Genomic DNA, 19,462 nt, shown 5'->3' with positions numbered 1-19,462 from the left:
AGTACTTAAGATATGCTATATTGCAGCAGCGCCAAGTTATGAAACGAGGCGCGAGATTGTCATTGCTGCTGCTTTATGCTATTTACCATACATATATGTATATACATTTATGTGAATGCTTAGTTATGCTTTTGTTGGTTGTGCGCGCTATTTGTAGCGGTACGTTGTCAGTAACACATAACGGTATTCGCTTTGTGTCTTTGAATTAAAGTAGAGTCTTCTAAATAGAGCACGCTTATCGATTTAGCATTCGTTTTTTTTCGAGTAACTAAATTAATTTCAATAAATATTAGAATATACGTATATTTTCAACGGGTCCGGAAAGCTAAAATGCTTTTAAATATCGCCATAAAGTAGATTATAGAAGAAACTTGTAAACTTTCGTTCTCTTACTTAGTTTGATACCCATATTGTGTTTCCACTCAATACATTATTGCATAAGTAAACATATGGCAGCCCTTACAAAAAATGTTTGAAATAAAACATATGGTTCCCTTTTTTTAAATAATCATATAGAAATATCAGTAACATTTTTTAAAAATAAATTTTTCAAAATAACAAAAATTGAGACAGGTGGCAACGCTCCCAAAAATGTTTTAAACATTTCGTTTTTCCGCTAAAATTTTCTATTTAAATTTCTTTTGTACCTTTGTTCCAATAAATTTAGTATATTTTATAAGCATTTACCATGTTGTTAGCAACATGCTGCACTTTCTATTTAAGAAGCAATTAATAGTAAAAGCTCTGAAATCTTTAAACATCGCTTGTTTGCAAAAATTCTATTATTGTTTTGAATATAAAATTTCAAAAGAAATCAATTTTTGTAATTATAATTCCTAAATATATTTTATTGCAACATGTTGCACTGCTACATGCCTATCTAACGCAATACACGTAACCAACTATGCGCTCGCACGAATGTTGCTAAAAACACCAAACACATATTCTGTTGCAACACTGATTTCGTAGCTCATTGAGAGCGCGCAAGAAAGTGTGACGAGTGCTGGCGCTCAGAGCGCCACAGAGCACGCAAGGTCGGAGTAAAAGAAAGTGCAAAAGTTGCCAAGCGATAGCAACAAGTACAACAGCATTCGCAAGATAGGGAAATGAGAGCCGCCAATCTCTGCAGGAGAGCATTAAATGAGAAAAGCCTGTATAACTTGCTATGGCACAACCCCAGATTTGGCGAGATCAAAAGAAAAGCCAACACAAAAAGCGGACCAACAAAGAAATGCAGAATATTGCGCTGAACATATGACAATAGTTTGGAAGCGACAAGTTCGATGTGCGCTTCAAACTGGCAATCAACGGTGATAGAAATGGTGTAGAAATGAGCGCGCTGATTTAGCCATGACCAGTTGGCGGTCACGGCCAAAAAAGTTGAGAAAATGCTTTCTTACAAATAACGCTGACGATCTTTGGTATGTTTGTGTGTGCGTGTTTGTTGCTTCAGAGATTTCTTGCTTTGCGCGCTCTCACAGCCAACTTTTGCTGGCGCGCTCAGCAGCTGCGTGCCTGCTTCGTTTTGTTGTCGTGATGGCGCTGTTGGTGCCACTGCTGCCTCCCTGGCTGCATTCTGGTTGCAGATGGCCGTCGCAGATGGGTTTGGTTGGGCCAAAAGAAATTTTAAAAGACGCTGTAAAATCTGTTTGCTGAACATTTGTACCGCTGCGGTGCTACTAGTTACAGCTCGTCGAGTTCGTCGCTTAAGTCTTTTGTTTTAGCGTTTGTTTTTCTAAGTTAAATACTCTTTTGTGTTTAAAAGCTTGTGTGCTAACTTGATTTCTTCCTCGGTTCATAACATTGATTGGACACATTTTTGTAAAACGTTTTTGTTTGTGACTGTTGGTCAAACGGGTACTTTAAGGCTAAAAATCCGATTAAACGAGTGAACTAAAAAAAATAATGCCAGAAATTTTTAAAAGTAATTTAAAAACATAGAAAAAGAATTAAACGGGAATTGTGTGTAAATGTTAATGCTACAGACATACTTATATATAAAGAGACTGGCTGTTTGAAGTGGATGTGGCAAGCGTAACGCCGTTGCGGCATTGCACGCGAAGTGAAGTAACCGACCAACACAAAGGTGGAGGCTTAAGCTTGAAAAGAAGTCAAGAACAGTTAGTTGACACTAATACGGCTTGTCGCTGATTTTATTATTTTATTTTCATTTTTTGTTTGGCTCACAGCAGCTGGAAAAATAATCAGAAAGAAGCTAAAGACAAAGAGTTGTGCAAAAAGGTGGTTAGAACTGTGAGTTGGGCAGCAGGACTACGTCAGAGGTGATTGAGACGAAGTAAATGCGAAGTACAAACGGAATTAGTGACGCTGAGTAGATAAAAACGTGTGAATTAAGAAGAATTTTATAAAAATTTAAAAATATTTATAAAAATATAAATTAAAAACGGAGTGAAAAAATATATAATTTTTTTAAAATTTATTAAAATATTGTATAAGTTCTTTCCCCAAATATTATAAACAAAAATTTTGAGTGCTCTAAACCAAAATTTATCGAAGCATAGAAATTAAAATAACATTCCACGGGTTCTTAAACAAAATTGTATAACAAATATCTACAATGAGATCCTCGCATTTATCCTCATTGGCCATGCTGGTAGCTGCCACATGCCTCACCAGCTTACTACAGCTCTGCAGCAGCACTAATGCCGATTATCCTGGCGTTATCGAGCTAGTAGGCTATAGCAATCGGCGCGCACGCACACACTACATTCCGCCAGTTGGCGATAGTCCCACACTTGCGCCACCACCGTCCAAAATACAGGCTGATATCGAGACGGTGAAAGCGAATATCGAAAAATACAATAAGTTACTGACGCTGGATACGAAAAATTTGCCAGAATCGCAAAAGGATATGCTAGAGCGTATCGTTGAGCGTGTGGCACGTCTCAAGGAGTCGCTGGATATTAATGAAAGCGAACATCTGAAAGCTTCTACGAAGCCTGTTGATAGTGAGGATATTAATAGCGAAGCAGCAGCAGATAAAACTTTGGATGTCACCACAGAGGCCGCAATCAATACAGAAGCCGAGACAGATCCCACTTTGGTCTTGGATGAAACTACATTGCTTCAGTTGCAGACCTCTATGGATGAGTTGGCTGCGGCACAGGCCGCTGTCACTGCACAAACTTCGGTAGCACGCGAGCTGCCAACCACCACAGAGTACAACTACAATGGTAGCAGCGATGATGCCGAACAAACGGAGAGTGCCACAGATAGCAATGAGAATGATGATACCACTGAAGGTGCGCTGGCAGCCGGCGTTGATTATCCCACCACCACAATTGATCCACTCACCGATGCCACCGATTCCGACGACCAATTCGTTGCAGCACGCTCCAACAACAACATAGCGGCAGCCTCAATCAAAGCAGAACCGGAGGACTTGAATGGTGGTCTTACCACAATTGGCAGCCAACGCACGTTAACCACTAGCGGCAAATTGACAAAAACGCGTGCCACTAAGAGACCCGGTTCTGGCGGTATTACCAAAACGGGACATACCTCGAAACGTGGCCAGAAACCTGGCACCACTGCTAGCCTGCATCGTCACACGGCCAGCAATAAGCAGAAATTGGCCACAACCACCACGCAACCATTGCAAACCTATCATCATCAACAACAGCCACAACAACAACATTTGCATAAACAGCCACAGCTGCAATATCAGAAACCCCAAACCGCGCAGCTGCCACAGTCCGCTTCCTCGCCCATGTACCAAGTGCACAAAGTGTCTGCGTCACCGCCTGCCACACAGTCCAACGATAAGACTTCAGCTGCCGCAGCCGCTGCTGCTGCCGCCGCCGCAGCTTCAACGGCCTCTATCGCTTCACTGGCATCCACTTACTCCTCCACGCCGGTCACTACAACCTTAGCCAACAACTATGGCAATGCCAATAATAATAATAATGACATGGACTACGAGCCTCAAGTGAATACGTCGGCGTTAATTGATAGCCTGAATCATGCACGCGAGGAATTCTACCAGCAGAAGCAAGGCGTCAGCAACAAGGATAAGGTGAGTTCAGTACTCTTAGCAAGGGGTCTAGCAGCGTTTTCAATGGAGGATAAGGGGTACGGCGCCCGCTTGTTGCGTGCGCGTTTATGTGTGAAATGGTGTCACACTTTGCGGCAATTGGACACTCGCTGAGATGTCTGACGGCGATAGGTCAAGTTGGCTGTGCTAAGTCCACACATCTACTCGTATGTCTTATTAGGTTCACACCCGTTAATGGGTATAAATACTATTTATGGCAGATACTTCATACTTTTTTTGCTAAGCAAATTGATATATTATAATTAACTATATTTTTAATGCGACTTCATTTTCGATTCACGCGATAAATGAAAGCTTCGAAATTAGGTGGGGAAAAGCGACTGCGGCAATAATGTCAAAAACCCTTGTGAATTTGAAAAAAAATGTATAAATATTCAAAATTAAGTACATTTTCCATATTTCATATTTCTCTCTTTTCTAGAAGGTTTACACATACATATATTATAAAATAACGAAATTAGTGAGATTGGTGACATTTTTGAAAATATTTGAGAAGATCGATTAGTAAAGGTCGCAAAAATATTCCGTTAATACATGACATAATAACTATTTATAATGTAAAGCGGCATTCGATTCCCGCAAACTTTTAGATCTTTTGAATTAACTGAAGACGCTCAAACTAGTTTATCCCGTAAACTCGGTTCCGAAAAATTACATATGAAAGCTAAACAAAAAATAACATCTGAATTTTTAACTGACAACTAATTTTTTTGGTATTCGATATGTCTCTGAGAAGTTTGAAAATTTTCTCGATTTGAAAAATTATTCTGAAATAAAAAAACTGATATTCATAACCAAAAGAAGCATAAAAAGTATATGGGTCAATATTCTATTCAAATACTTGTTTTCTAAGTTTATGGAATTTTTACTGTTTATTAAAAAATAGTGCGTTTGATTCTCTTTGAAAAAACGGTAAAAAGACGGTTCAAAATAAACTTTTATGATGAGGACTTAATGATAAATTTAAAACTGCATGGAAAATCGTTAATTGATTTTAAAAAGAAGGAAAAATAGCCTTCATTAATAACAAATTTTCCATACAGGAACTTAATTTTAATCAGTTGGATCGGTTGCATGGCGCTATATGCTATAGCAGTCCGACCTAAACAATTTGTTCGGAAATTGTATCTTCGAATTGAATAATATGCCATGCCAAATTTCATTAACTTGTCAAATAGCATATAAGGACTTGATTTTAACCGTTCAGTTCGTATGACAGCTATATGCTTTAGTGGTCCGATCTGATATGTGAAGATATTTCGACAAATAATGATCGTTCAGCTTGCATGGCAACTATATGCTACAGTGGTACGATATCGGCGATTTCATCAGAAGATTTTCAATCCTAGATCCCATTTGAAAAATGTATTAAACGCTCAATTAACGTAAATCAAGTTTACCGAAAATCGTAAAATGTGGCACCCATATCCAAAGGAACCAGCAGACTCCACAATGTGCCTTGTATATTTATCTACCTATTTGTATGTACCTATATTCGAAACATCTCGTTGCAATTATGAGATCAACTAAAACCCCGAGTCCAGTAATAACAGTATCTATCGACTGTATCACGAGTATTGATTGTCTGTCAAGTAATACAACAAATATGTGTAACAACGGCAACAACATTGGCAACATAATAAATGCGTGTAGCGCAAAGCAAACGATTGTTTCGGTGAATGCCACTTGTTGCAATCGAACAAAACCGTTTTACAACATTAGCAACAGCAAAAGCAACAACATGTACTCCAACAACAACATATGAGCAACAAAAACATTGAAGGCAACCAATGCTATGGAGATAGTTGCAACTGCATTCGACTATTATTGCTGTATTTTCAATTCAACAATGTATTTGTTGTTGTAATTGGTATGAATTGATTGTGATTGCTCGGCACTGAACTCGTGGCCTTACCGTCACACTGCCTCGCCAAGTAGCAACAAAGTAGAAATTATGAAGAGATATTCTTGCCGCATATTTGTGTGTGTGTGTGTGTGTGTGCCACAGTATGTATTGCAACGCTGTGATGCTGCTGCTGCTTTCAAAGTAAATCGATTGTCATAAAAGAGGATATACATACATATATACTTCTTTATGTATGGTACATAGGTATATATATACATACATAGCCATTGCCAACAACAACAGCAATCGTGCCCCAAAGCAATTGTTATGAACGTACGTATAAAAGCACAGTTTGTACTGGCGAACTAACGGCAATTGTAATATCAACTGCAGCAAATAGCATAATAGCACATCAATAAACAACAGTAATGAAACAGTTGAGGACAAGTACTCGCTACTCGTTGCGCTCGTGTATGTCTGTATATTATATTTATATGATTATATGCTTCTACTCGTCTACGGCGAAGAATTCGCACAAAAATGATAAAAGAAATCGTACGCCGCATTAAAGAAGAGTGGAAATACGGTTGATCAGACGTTTATGCCATACTGTAGACGGTATAACTTACTTTTATATATATAAATACAAATATTTCCATGGCAAGAAATATTAGAAAATTTTATCGATGTGACATTATGGTATTTGAAACGACATTTGAACTCTCCAAGAGATATAATAGTGTTTCAGTATAGCACCTGTAGTAAATTGCAAAAGTTCAAAATGTGAAATGTAGAGAAAGAGTTATGTATAAATAATAGAGATATATTTCAGAAGTTTTGATACCCTGAACAAGGTATATTAAGCTTGTCATGAAGTTTCTCAAGGTCGGAGACCCTATAAAGTATATATATATACTCGTATACTCGTAAATTTTTAGTGTGATGGGTCGATTTAGTGACGTCCAAGATATCGGTCTGAAAATTTTCACAAGTTCTTTTCTCACCAAAAAGGTGCACATCGGATATCGGACCACTATAGCATATAGCTAGCATACAAACTGACGAATTAATGTCAAGTTCTTATATGGAAACTTTTTTGTTTGTCTTCTCACTACTGAATTCAGAAGGACCTTCGTGTGGAGAAGATTTTGATGTATTGAAACCTTTTCAGTCTATGAAACCTTGAAACGAGCATTATGAAATGAAATTAAAATTTCGCCTAGGTAAAGTTATGACAAGGACCACTGACATAAAGGCTATCGCCTGCAGATTTAGATTATCATGTTTATATACTAAAATATTAAAACAATAGTAATAAATGAGACTATTGTTTTAATATTTTAGTTTTCCTTTTTTTTTGTATTTCATATTCGTTCCACTAGTTTTTATCGTCATCCGTTCTTTACATTTCTGCAACTCCGACTTCGAGCATTGTTCTATATTGCGGCTCAACAACTTCAAGTGCTACTGACATCCTAATATAGAATTTTATCACAAAAATGGGTTTAAAGTACTTCGGAAAACTATACCACAAAAGAAGCGCAAAGTCAGTTTTTTATAGTTGAAAGTGTAAAATGATGCATAATGCTGCCATATTTTCAAGTTATCGCTTTTTAAATTTACATGTTGCGATATTGTATCATAAAATATGTATATATAAAAACATTGTTGAGATTATTAAAAATTCGGAAAATTAAATATTTTCTTCCACTGCCATTACTTTGCAACACTTTTATTATAATAACTGTCATTGCTATTGCTCATCATAATCACCTGGCATGCTCTAACAGCGCACATTAAAACAAAGACAGAAATCAAGAAATATCGCTAATTTCGATCCAGCAAACCGCAGTGGGTGTTGCAAAGAGCGTCAACGACTTTTTCCAGCTTTCCATTAGCCACTGCACACTTTGTTTAGCGCACATTCTATTTTTATGCAAGCGTATTAATATGCTGTTGCTGTTGTTTTTTATGTTTTTTGTTTTGCGAATCCAAGTGTGGTTTGCAATTTGTTACTACTGACCTATAAATTTAATTCATTCGCCTTGGTCAATGCCAACGGCATTTGTGGTGGCGGAGTTGCCACATAAATTATCCGCAGCCAGCATGTCTTCTGCCTGCGCGCCTGCAACAAAACCAAATGCCGCTGCGAAAAACCACAAAAGTGTGGAGTGTAGTGTACAAATCAGCTACATCTTCGATGATTTTTTTGTGACTATTATTGTTTTTGTGTGTGTGGAACTCCTCGCTTCGTACACTTCAATGGACATTAGTGCCAATATCTGCGGACAGTGTGTGTGTCTGCAACGTCATCATCAGCAATGCAGTTTCATTGTTTGATATTCGATAGAAAATTCTCTCGCTGGCAATTGTAATGCAATCGCAACATCAATAACAACAACAACACTGACAACTGTTGCAGCAACAACATCGCCACAATTGTGGCAAACCATGGACTATTAATAAAAATGTCAATGTGATGGTGGCATGCCTCACGTTCACCTACACTTGTTGCCATTGTCATTGCATGGACATTCGCATTATTTTTGTTGGTCAACAAGTCACACTCACTCAGCAGCAATTCGCAATTCACAATCCATCCATTCGAAACCACACACATACTTACGTACTTGTACATATAATTACACACACCTACTTGTGCCATTTGTAAACTTCTGGTCGGTGGCAGAAGCTGTTTTATTATGCCACATTCTTGGCTCGTCGGCCGCCAAACGGCAGTAAATAATATTTATGGTTTATTGCCGACATAGAAACGTCTTTATTGGACTTACCTAAAAAGAGATGAAAGCGAAGAAAAATCTTTAGCATCTTATGGTGATAAATAAGAAAAAGCAAAACAAAATGTTTTAATTATAATAAAAATAATCGGTTCTTTGGTTTTTATTGTTCGGCGCTTAAGACAAAGACCAAAGTATTTCTTAATTAAAATAACAAAAACCGATTAAAACGGCTAACTGTTATTAATTTGCTATTCATTGGAGTCTATTGTTTTATATTGAGGGCACTGAGAGCAATAATTGGCACCTGTTGCTACAGAGTATAATAGTTTTGTTAACCTAACGGTTTTTTGTATCACCTAAAACTAATCGAGTTAGATATAGGGTTATGTATATATAAATGATCAGGATGAAGAGACGAGTTGAAATCCGTGTGACTGTCTGTCCGTCCGTCCGTCCGTCCGTGCAAGCTCTAACTTGAGTAAAAATTGAGATATCTTTATGAAACTTGGTAGGCATGTTTCTTGGTACCGTGAGACGGTTGGTATTGCAGATGGGCGTAATCGGACCACTGCCACGCCCACAAAACGCCATTAATCAAAAACAAATAAATTGCCATAACTAAGCTCCGCAATAAGATAAAAGACTGTTATTTGATGCACAGGATCACATTAGGGAGGGTCATCTGCAGTAAAATTTTTTTTTTTAAAGTGGGCGTGGTCCCGCCTCTAATAGGTTTAATGTGCATATCTCCTTAACCGCTATTGCTATAATAACAAAGCAAATGTTTTTAGCACTTCTATTGACGGTGTGAAATTAGTTGAAATCGGGTGGCAACTCCGCCCACTCCCCATATAACGGTACTGTTAAAAACTACTAAAAGCGCGATAAATCAAGCACTAAAACGCCAGAGACATTAAATTTTATCTCTTGGATGGTATAAGATGACTTTATAGGAACCGCGTTCAAAATCAGACAGTGGGCGTGGCACAGCCCACTTTTAGGTGAAAACCCATATCTTGAGATCTGCTTTCAACCAAATTTGGTGCATAACGTTCCTTTCATGTTTCTATGTCATAGTGCGAAATCGGACTACAACCACGCCTACTTCCCATATAACACCATTTTAAATTCGATCTGATTCTTTCACTTTCCACTATGCAAATCAGGCAACAATGACTGTATCAAGATAAAACTTTGCGTGAATAATGCGATTAAAGTATGCCACCTTGTGGCCAAAAATTGTCTAAATCGAACCAAAACTGTTTAAGCCCCTAAGTACTAAATATGTGGACCCCAGTGCCTATAGTTGACCTTCTACCGAAAATATCAGTCAATCCACAAAGAAATCTCAAACGAGTATACCATTTGACTTTGCGAGAGTATAAAATGTTCGGTTACATCCGAACTTAGCCCTTCGTTACTTGTTTATAGATATCTTTGTACACTCACTTCAACTACGTAGTTTGCAATTCTCATTAATTTAAAGAGAGAAGATTGTGGACGAGTTCTTTTATAAATCAGATATCAAATTTAAAGTCAGGCAACACCTTTTAAGTAGATGCTATATCTGAAATAATTTTAATTCACTATTATTGAATTATATTGGAAACGAAATCAAAATATTTTAAAATATGCTAACGGCACCCGTCAACATCAACAAGAGAAATGAAATAATATTAGTCCAAGCCAAACCTAATAACAGACATAAAAAGTTATACATTAACTCGTAACAATAAAAGAGCTTAAAAAGAAGCGAAAAAAGTTCTTCTTCCTAACCCTACATTTTGTGCCATAACACCATATTTCATTCTAACCTTAATCTCTATGTTTATGCATTGCATATTTCAACAGATTTTCACTCTGTCTTCCACATAGCGAAGATCATCAGTATAATGTTAGCTATAACGGTGTTCTAGTGCTAGTAATCAGCGCCTAAGATAATAATGTGAAAAAGTGTCAGTTTCACGTTGATCGATCGCCGTAGACAGAAACCGCAGACTTAGTTGTAGCTACCCGTTATGGTCAAAGCTGACACACACAGATGCGCACATATATGTGTGTTGTAAAACAAAAGTGTGTCACCAGCTGTGCGGCTACAAATAACACATTGGATGGCCGGGAGAGTTTTGTATTTGGAGCGCGCTGCCGCTCCCCGCACACTGCAGGGCCCCAAATACCACAGAGACAAAGCAGTTTTTAGTTACAGTATTTAACAGTTCGGAAGTAACTGTTTTACAATAGTGAGTGAGAAAAGAAGAAGTGAATAGAAAACGATTTTAGTAAAAAATTAAATAAGTTACTCATCTAGTGGGTCTTTAACATATTTCACTATTTTAAGATTTCAACATTTTTCGGTTTCTTCTTCACGCAAATGTCAAGCGCGCAAAGATCAAAGGGCGCAGATTGTAGAAAATGTGCATGGCATTTTTGTATTATAATTTTTTGTGTGACCACCAAGCTGAAATCACTCGAAAGCAACAATAAATACAAGTATGTGTGGGCGCCGTTCGTTTGACTCTGGCAATCGTTTTGTTTTTATTCGATTCTTCGTGTCAACAAATTCACTTTCTTTACAATTTCGTGTCATTTGACAAAGCACTTTTTACTTCGGCACGGCAAATGTACATATGTGTGTGTGAGCTTGGATACATTTATATTGAATTATGTTATGCCCGGTTGATTGATAAAAGCGTCAAATTATTGCTGATGACTGGGTTCGTCGCCCACACACAAGTAAGGAATATTCATAGATAAAGCTAATAAATGAGCGATTGCAAAGTAGTTTGCATAATGGGTTGTGAAATAGTGAAAAAATCAATTTAGAGTTCACTAACTCATAGATACTTATAAATGTAGGAGGTGTGTTAAATAATGACAGCTCTGAGGGTCATGAGAGGGAAAGTATTTTCGGTTTTCTGATTTATATGGCATTTAGAATGAAGTGTAAATTACAAAAAATTAAATAAAATATAATATAATAAAATAAAATAAATATATAATATTAAACGCTTTCCGGATTTTTGTGCGATGTTTAGCTCCTTGGCAGTGTAAATAGTGCGAACAGTTGAACTTCTAATTGGAATTGTGCGTGATTGGCAGCTAACTTAAACGGACTATAAATAATATTCACATTTTCAGCCGCATGGCTTGCCTTTTGGCCTTTATCGAAGAAAAGCTGTAAAATATGGCATATCTTCTTTTAGCTAGTGGCCATCTTTGACGGGTGCTCACACACAACTATTTGTTTCGACATCTTATCTTTGCAACGCCATATTGCGTAACCCGATCGCGTATTTAACACGAGATACAGATTATATTTCAAGCTTCAAAACTATTGTACTTCTTCATATAAAATATCCAAATAAACTATAAATGTAAGCTTATTGAGAAAAAAAATTAATTTAAAACTAGCACGGCATAACACTAGGACTCATTCATTAAATCAATGACCCTGTTTTTCTTGTTTAAAAACTAAAAGTTATGTATGATTTTACAGTTTTTTTGTAATTGCTGAAGAATTGCAGCGCTGCATACCTCAGCATAATGAAATAATTAAATTAACCACTTCATTTAACAAGCAAAATAACAAGCGAGTCCTTTCACCGTAACAACCGAAGCGCAGTAATGACCGCAACAACATTCTGGCTGGAAATAACTCAGCAATTGCGAGGACAAATAAGCGGCAGCTACAACAAATGCTACTAGTGAATAGAATTTTAATTGGCACAATGCACAATTAGACAGTTAGTCAGCCGAAACAAGCAACTACAACAAAGAGTGGGCACTAGCGCACATATAGCGGTTTCAAGCAAAGCTTTATGTCTCGTAAAATGGAAAATGGCGATTTGACATTTGGCACACAGCGGCACATATGTGTGTATGTATATATATGTAGATAAGTATGAATGTGTGCACCATGAATTGTATGCTCACAGTTAGTTGACTGTTTGATCGCATGTCGCCGCCATTTAGTAGAACTTTCGCCTCAATCAATGGCCAATCAAAAATAAATCATGCTCAGAACAAGAATTAAAACAAAAACAACATTATTTGCAAACGCTGTCGACAGCCAATCAAAATACAAACCAACAACTCACTGACTTTCTACAATGTACTAATTTCTATAGAAAATTTCCTCTGTCCCGTTGCATTAATGCAAAATAAATAATGGTTCAATAAAACTTACATTCTAACGGGCTAACTACTAGTTGATTCATTAATGCAGAAGGAGGCTTTTGCCGCAATGTCACTTCCACTTAACTGGCAACTGTCAAAGCCAATAAAATGAAATGCCAATGGAGTGCTTTTAGCTGCGCATGCGCAAATGATGCTTGCTAATTGTTGCGGCTTTTTCATAGCGTGGTAGTTAGTTAATAAACCGTTAGCTTTTTCATGTGTTGTAAAATGTAAAACTATAGATACGAGTATGTATGCTCAATGGATTCGATTGGCAGCAAAATGCTTTATTTCATAACAAAATTTAAAATTTCCAATTTTTAGATAAATCCATTTAATCTTAATCTTAATTTAATTTAAATTATATCTGAGCCAAATCATTTATACGCTACTCAAAAGTTTGATTTTCAAATCACCATGTGATTTCTAACAATTTATATTTAACGTACATACCTAGAGTTGAATTCAAAAAAAAATATTTTTTGTTTATAATTCGATAAGTTATACCTTTAAAAATAGCCTACTAAGTTTTAAATCAATCTCGCAAATAGTTCTTGAGTTACAGTGTTTTAAGCTGTAATCGCTCAAGTCCGCGTTTTTCTCGAAACAACAATTTTTGAATTTGCTGCTGTGATTACCCGGAGACAAATGGTCTGATCACTATTTTTTTTACATGTTCCATATATAGTTCCAATACCATACAATAACCTACCAGTTTTTGATCTGATCGAAAATGGAAGTTGACAGGTTAAAGGCCACCAAAAATTTTGGTAAAATTCAACCTTTTTGAAAACACTACCATTTTGTAAATTTTTGACTTTTTTTTTGGACTGTATTGTACGGGTATTATTGTTTTTTATTTTTTTATTTTAATATAAAATATGTATAAACATACTCTAAAAGTTAACAAAAAAAAAAAACACACAAAAATGGGCTGTCAAACTAGATGTGCCCCTTGTAGTCATTTGGCAACTCCATAAAACAATTTATTTTGCTCACACATTGGTTTCTGAACGAATCGATTATTTTATGATGTGTCTTAAATTTAGCTTAAGGTTTACATTTGCATATGAGCTTAAGATATTCTTTTATTTATTTTTTCTCTGCAGTATATAGCTGTGCAATATATATAACCAAAAATTAGCATTATTTTCCGATTTTATTTATAAATCGGCATTTAAATGTCACCTTATAAAGAAAACAGAATGAAAGTATCGTTGAAACTCTACACAAATCACTTCTCAGCCTTTCAAAGCAATAGAACGAATAGAAAGAGAAGAGAAAGGGACAGTATGTGGCAGCCAACTACTATCAAATGCAACGATCTGCACAAACGGTGAATCAAATTAAGGTACGCGATAAAACAAAAGCGCTCTAAGCAAAAGAAAAAAATATATAAAATATGTCAAATGGGTGCACTGAAACCACAAATCAGTTCAGTTAAAACCCAAAAAAAAAAACAAGAGCTGGAGGACAAAAACCGATAAGCCCGACCAGCAGCGGATCGACTAAAATCATTTCCACCAAACGATTACCATATAAGCTGAGAAAAAGTCAACCGCTTGGTTTGTCCTCTCTGCAACGACAAAGAATTGCTTCCGTCTATGCATGCAAAGCAACAGTCACAGCGATAACTGCTTGGCGCTGGAGCTGAAAGCGAGTGAATATGAGACTTAGCTGGCGATTGTCGCCATACAAGACGCTTTAGGTCGCTTGCTCACCGCTTAACGCCGTTTTGACTTTCTGGGTTACCTTACCGTATACGCACACACATGTATGAGTGATATACAATTTAACCAAATTTACAATTACAATAAAATCGGTTTGTTTCCTAATTCCCAGCTTTTTCTAATTTATCTTGTTTACATTTGTTTTGCATTGCTTTGGTTACCGCGCCTCCACTGCCTCAGCAGCTAAGTGATACCCAATATGCGTTTACCATGTGTGCTTATTGTGTGTGAGATGGGAATTAGTAAACAAAGTTTGCTGCTTAAGTCTTTCGTTTCGAATGCCCACGCGAGCACTTGGCTTCCAACACCCGGCGTGCTATTTCATTTTCATTTTCAACCAATGTTAACACGCTTTGTAGGGCAGCGTTAACTGAGCTGGGGCTGTTGCCGCCGCCGCCAAGTGCGTCTTAAGCGATTTCGTATGCGCTCTTGGGTTTTCATAAAATACGCCACGGCGCTGCATACTAATTTCACTTTTCGCTAAGTAAAAGTAGTGACAAGTGTTCTGTCGAACTTTAGATATGCATTTCTTATATTTTTTTTTGTTTGTTGATTGTATTTTGCTTCTTTTGAATTTTTGGCCTTTCAGCAGATTTTTCAAATTGTAAGTTTTTCTTAGGTGGGTGTTTAAACTCGTTTCCTCTGTGGGCTGTCTCTGATTGATGTTGTAGGTAGTGCGTGCCTGAGATTGTGTGCCTTTCATATTTAAAACAATAATGAATATAAGATTGCTATTTGAGCTATTGAAGGCCAGGAATATAACTTCGTTAATGTTTGACTATTTTTCATAATATTTAACTAGAAAGTAAATGATACCAACACTAGGCCTTAGCAAAGTACTTTTGGAACTTTTATTTTAATGAAAAGTTTCTAATTTCTAAATTCAAATTCAAATATATGGTTAGAAGGCTCTTCATCCACTTTTCATCCTCTATAATGGGCATATGACTATTTCTGTGTTTAGGAGTATACTGATGAAATAGCTATCCTATCATAAGGCGCGATGGGAAGTAAGATATTTAAGTTTTTATTTGTTCATGTTTTTTCTTTTTAATCGAATTAATAATAACTCAGAAATATTGTATAATTCAAGTTTATTGAAGCAAAAGTATCTTATAAACGTTAAACATGCGCTTTTTGAAGGTTCAAAACTTTAAAGCATTTTCCCACAATTTACCTTTTTAAAGTCAGTGACCTTCACAACTCCTACCGCACCAATCCTTTTGAAATTTTGAACAATATTTCTGTACATAATTTTCAACAAATTGGGCGATTTATTCTATCAGCTCATAAATGATGGTGATTTCTATAGATGTACACATTAGCATCTGATCAAATTAGACTTGTAATAGTTTCAAATAGGTAAAGCTTTCCTAGATTGTGATCTCCTTAACACGCCTGCTAATCAATGTTTGACTGAGATTGCCAATTTTAAGAACTTTATATCTATATATACTTTATTTCATAATATTCGTCAGACTAGCTATGTTATACAAAAATCATTTCCTAAACCGCTGGAAATTAATGAAAACTTGGTAAAAGTGTTTCTGGTAATCACTTTTATCAGCATTTAGTGAGAGTCGTCAGACTTTATGAAACTTGACTTGTAAGAGTCGACCATCAACCTCTGCTAACAGGCCAATAACATCGGGTTAGCATTATATACAAACTAAAAATAAAATCTAAATGAGACTTACCAACACATACATTTATGGTTGATGCTTTGTGAGTGACAATGCCTAATCTTTTTGGAAAGGAAATTCCAGTATAGTCTCCAAAAAAAAAGGCTTCCAAATATATATTATGGCTTGGAAATCTTATTCGAAACATTGGTTCTCCGTCATTTGTGCTTAAATCTGAATCCGATGAACCAATGAAAAGGAGGTCGATACTCAGAACAAATGTATAAAAATTAGAAGATTGGTTCTTTTATTAAAAGAAGCCTAGTTTCAAAGCGATAGCAAAAAAAATAAAAAAAATTAATTAGCTTTAATAAAAACTACTTGATCCACAATTATTTCAAATCAAGCAGAATTACAGATATATACACAGTTATATGGCTATAAACAGATATAAAAACTAAATATATATTTTATTCACAAAATTTAGAGCAAAAGTTTTTATTTTCCACTCAGTTTATCTCACTCACTTATTTATAAGGCGCATAAAGTATTTATGGATTTATCTAACAAAGCGCGATAGCGAAGCGCACGAGTGAATGAAAGTGACGGTCGCTGCTGCCGATGCCAAACTCTTTAGTTCTGGTCTATAAATTTTGCTTTCTAAATAAGGCACAGAGACGCTCCTTTCGATTGCGATACTGAAAAGCAGAAAATTGCGCGAAAGCTACAACAACAACAACATATAGATAAAAAGGAAACCCAAAACCAAAACATAATAAAAAATGTAATGAAAGAAAATATATATATATAAAAGTAAAAAATAGTAAAAATGTAGCAACAACAAAAGTCAAAGACAAAACAACACAGCAGTAGCAGCGGCGGCACCCTGTTGCTTGCGCGCTGCAACTTGCTGTGTGGCTTTCGTACATTTGACGTTATTTTATTTATTTTGCTTGCCATTTGGTGATTTTGTTTTTATTTTATTTTACTTTAAAGCGGCACTTTTCCGCGTCCGTGTCTTCCTGCTGTAATCGAAATCTACAAAATCTAGCCAAGAGCTTGTGTGTAAAGTTAAAAGACAACAACAAGAACAAAAATGTAGCTTAGAAGCACTCAACACCGATTTCTCTGCATTGATTTTCTCATTGAATGCCATGAGCTACAAACGGTTGCCATTTAACGTCTAATAAAAGCCAATTTCGTATGCTTCTTTCACTGCTTGCAACCAAAGGCTGATTGCTGTTTTTGTTTTCGAATTGCTTTTAACTGTCGTGCATGATTTGCAGCAGCCAAAAACAGCAAAAAGCGAAAATGAATAGGCAAAACACCTTTAACCCTTAGGCTCATTATTGTTTTGATAATACACACATACACATGCACATATGTATGAATGTATGTGTAACATATAAAATGGTTTCTAAAGGCGCGGCGCCGTAAAAAAACGCATGCCTAATCAGTGCGCTGCATCTTAATTTGTGCGCTCCGGCTCTTTCCCAGCGCCGGCCGTAGTCTTGTAGATTTGTAAGACTGTACGCTAACATCTTTCTCCCAGCGCTAGCTTTTCCACCCTCATAGTGCTGCTTTGATTTCTTATTTTTCTTATTTTTTCGCTTTTTTTATTTTCTGTTTGTTTTCTTTCTCCTTGTCTATCCGAGGCAGCGCTCACATCATTACAAACTTGCAGTTTGTTGCATTTGCTGTTGTTGTAACTCTGTAAATTAACTTTTTTCTTTCGCTTAAAAAACTTTCCAGCACACACACCTTACACACCTTACACACACACATACACATATGCACTCCCTAGTTGAACTCTCTACTTGCTGCAGGAATGCCTAGTTTTAGGCTCTGCGCCCGGCTTCCGAGACGAGGCACAACGAAAGCAAAACACACGCAAAGTTCAAAGTTGCCAGATTTATCATGCTGATTGCGGCATTGGCCAGACAGCGTACAACGTGGAATGTTTCTCCCTCTTGCCCCTCGCAATCTATCGGTACTTCAGTCAAGTCGCTACTTAGGTCGGTGTTTTCCAGAGTTTGTCTGTATGTGTGTGTACTTTGCTGATTTAAGGTTTTTACAACTTTGTCTGTTTTTTGGCTTTTTTTCGTGCAAGTTTTTCTGTTTTTGCTTTTATTTCGCTCTTCATAAATGAGTGTGTAGATGGCTTATCGCTCGATAAGCAACCACTAGAAATTGCTTAGATATTTATTGGCATTTTATGGCGTTTTGCTGTTGTTGGCCTGCAAATGCGCCTCTTGCCGTTGCTTGGGAGTAGCGCAAATGAGCCATGGTTGTTTGATGTCAGATAAGCCGAGAAGGTAGCTTGTAAGCACTTTTTTTACCGCAATCTTTTTACATTTCTAATCTTCGGTTCGGTTACCGATGCCACCACTTATGCAGTTGTTTTGGCATAATGCAGGGGAATATGATCAAAAAATACAACGCTGTTAAATTCTTTATTGCATAAAAGTGCAATGCTACCGAGTTGGTCGGTCATTGAATGCAGCAGCTGAAACTTTAATGTACGATTTTCATATTCTTGAAACTCTGAAAGATGCAAACCGATTAGCTACTGTTGTTATTGGGAAAGCAAATAAAGTCATAACTTTTTTTTATGATTTTTCTCCTCATGCTTAGTTGAACAGCTAATTTTGGGTTAATTAGCGAATAAAAAATATTGCTTTTAGTACTTGATTTCACCGCAATTTTTGAACTCACACAAAACATTGAAGCAGCTGTATTCGATTCACTAACCTTAAGACAACGGCGAATAGAACAAACAACTGGTGTATATACATATTTCTAGTTCTTTGACAAGAGATTTCAAACAGAACGCGCAGAAAAGTGGCGAATCGAAGACAGCTAAAGCTTATTCATTACAGTGAAAGGAAAACATGATTTCCCCCCCACTTCGGAGAATGCTCCTGGAGTCCATTGACCTAATAGCTCGTATAAAAATCGAAAAAAAGAATCAACAACACAACAAATATATTTATTGATATACCCATTTATAACCTAGTGGTCGGTCTACATATAAACATCAAAAATCTTTGTAAAACTATTAATCTGAGCTATTAATATTATGAACAAACAAGGTACATCACATTAATCATTATTAACCTGTTCAAATATCTTCCACACAAAATTAAAATTTTTTTTTTTTCAGTTGCCATTTGCCGGCCCACTCATTTCAAGCACATTTACATGTATATATTTATGTACAAGCATTCATTTGTTGTTTGCACTTCAATTAATGCTTCTACACTACGCTGCAG

The 19,462-nt window shown here is 36.5% G+C and overlaps 2 protein-coding genes across 3 annotated transcripts in view; one reads left to right on the top strand and one right to left on the bottom strand.

The window, feature by feature from the left end:
• LOC106621279 (elongation factor-like GTPase 1) overlaps positions 1 to 19,462 on the bottom strand; it is a 151,403-nt gene that overhangs the window by 87,476 nt on the left and 44,465 nt on the right. The gene's annotated exons all lie outside the window — the stretch shown is intronic.
• Positions 1,650 to 19,462, top strand: part of dsx-c73A (doublesex cognate 73A) — a 58,246-nt gene continuing 40,433 nt past the window's right edge. For both annotated transcript variants that reach the window (XM_036372225.2, XM_036372224.2), the window contains exon 1: positions 1,650 to 4,036. In XM_036372225.2, coding sequence (XP_036228118.1) covers positions 2,579 to 4,036 — 1,458 coding nt within the window. In that variant the 5' untranslated portion in view covers positions 1,650 to 2,578. The remainder of the gene's footprint in view (positions 4,037 to 19,462) is intronic.

Source organism: Bactrocera oleae, chromosome 6 (assembly GCF_042242935.1).
Source record: "Bactrocera oleae isolate idBacOlea1 chromosome 6, idBacOlea1, whole genome shotgun sequence".
In the NCBI taxonomy this organism is placed as follows: Eukaryota; Metazoa; Arthropoda; class Insecta; order Diptera; family Tephritidae; genus Bactrocera; species Bactrocera oleae.
Note: the sequence above shows the minus strand (reverse complement) of the source record. Positions and strands in the feature narration are given on the sequence as shown.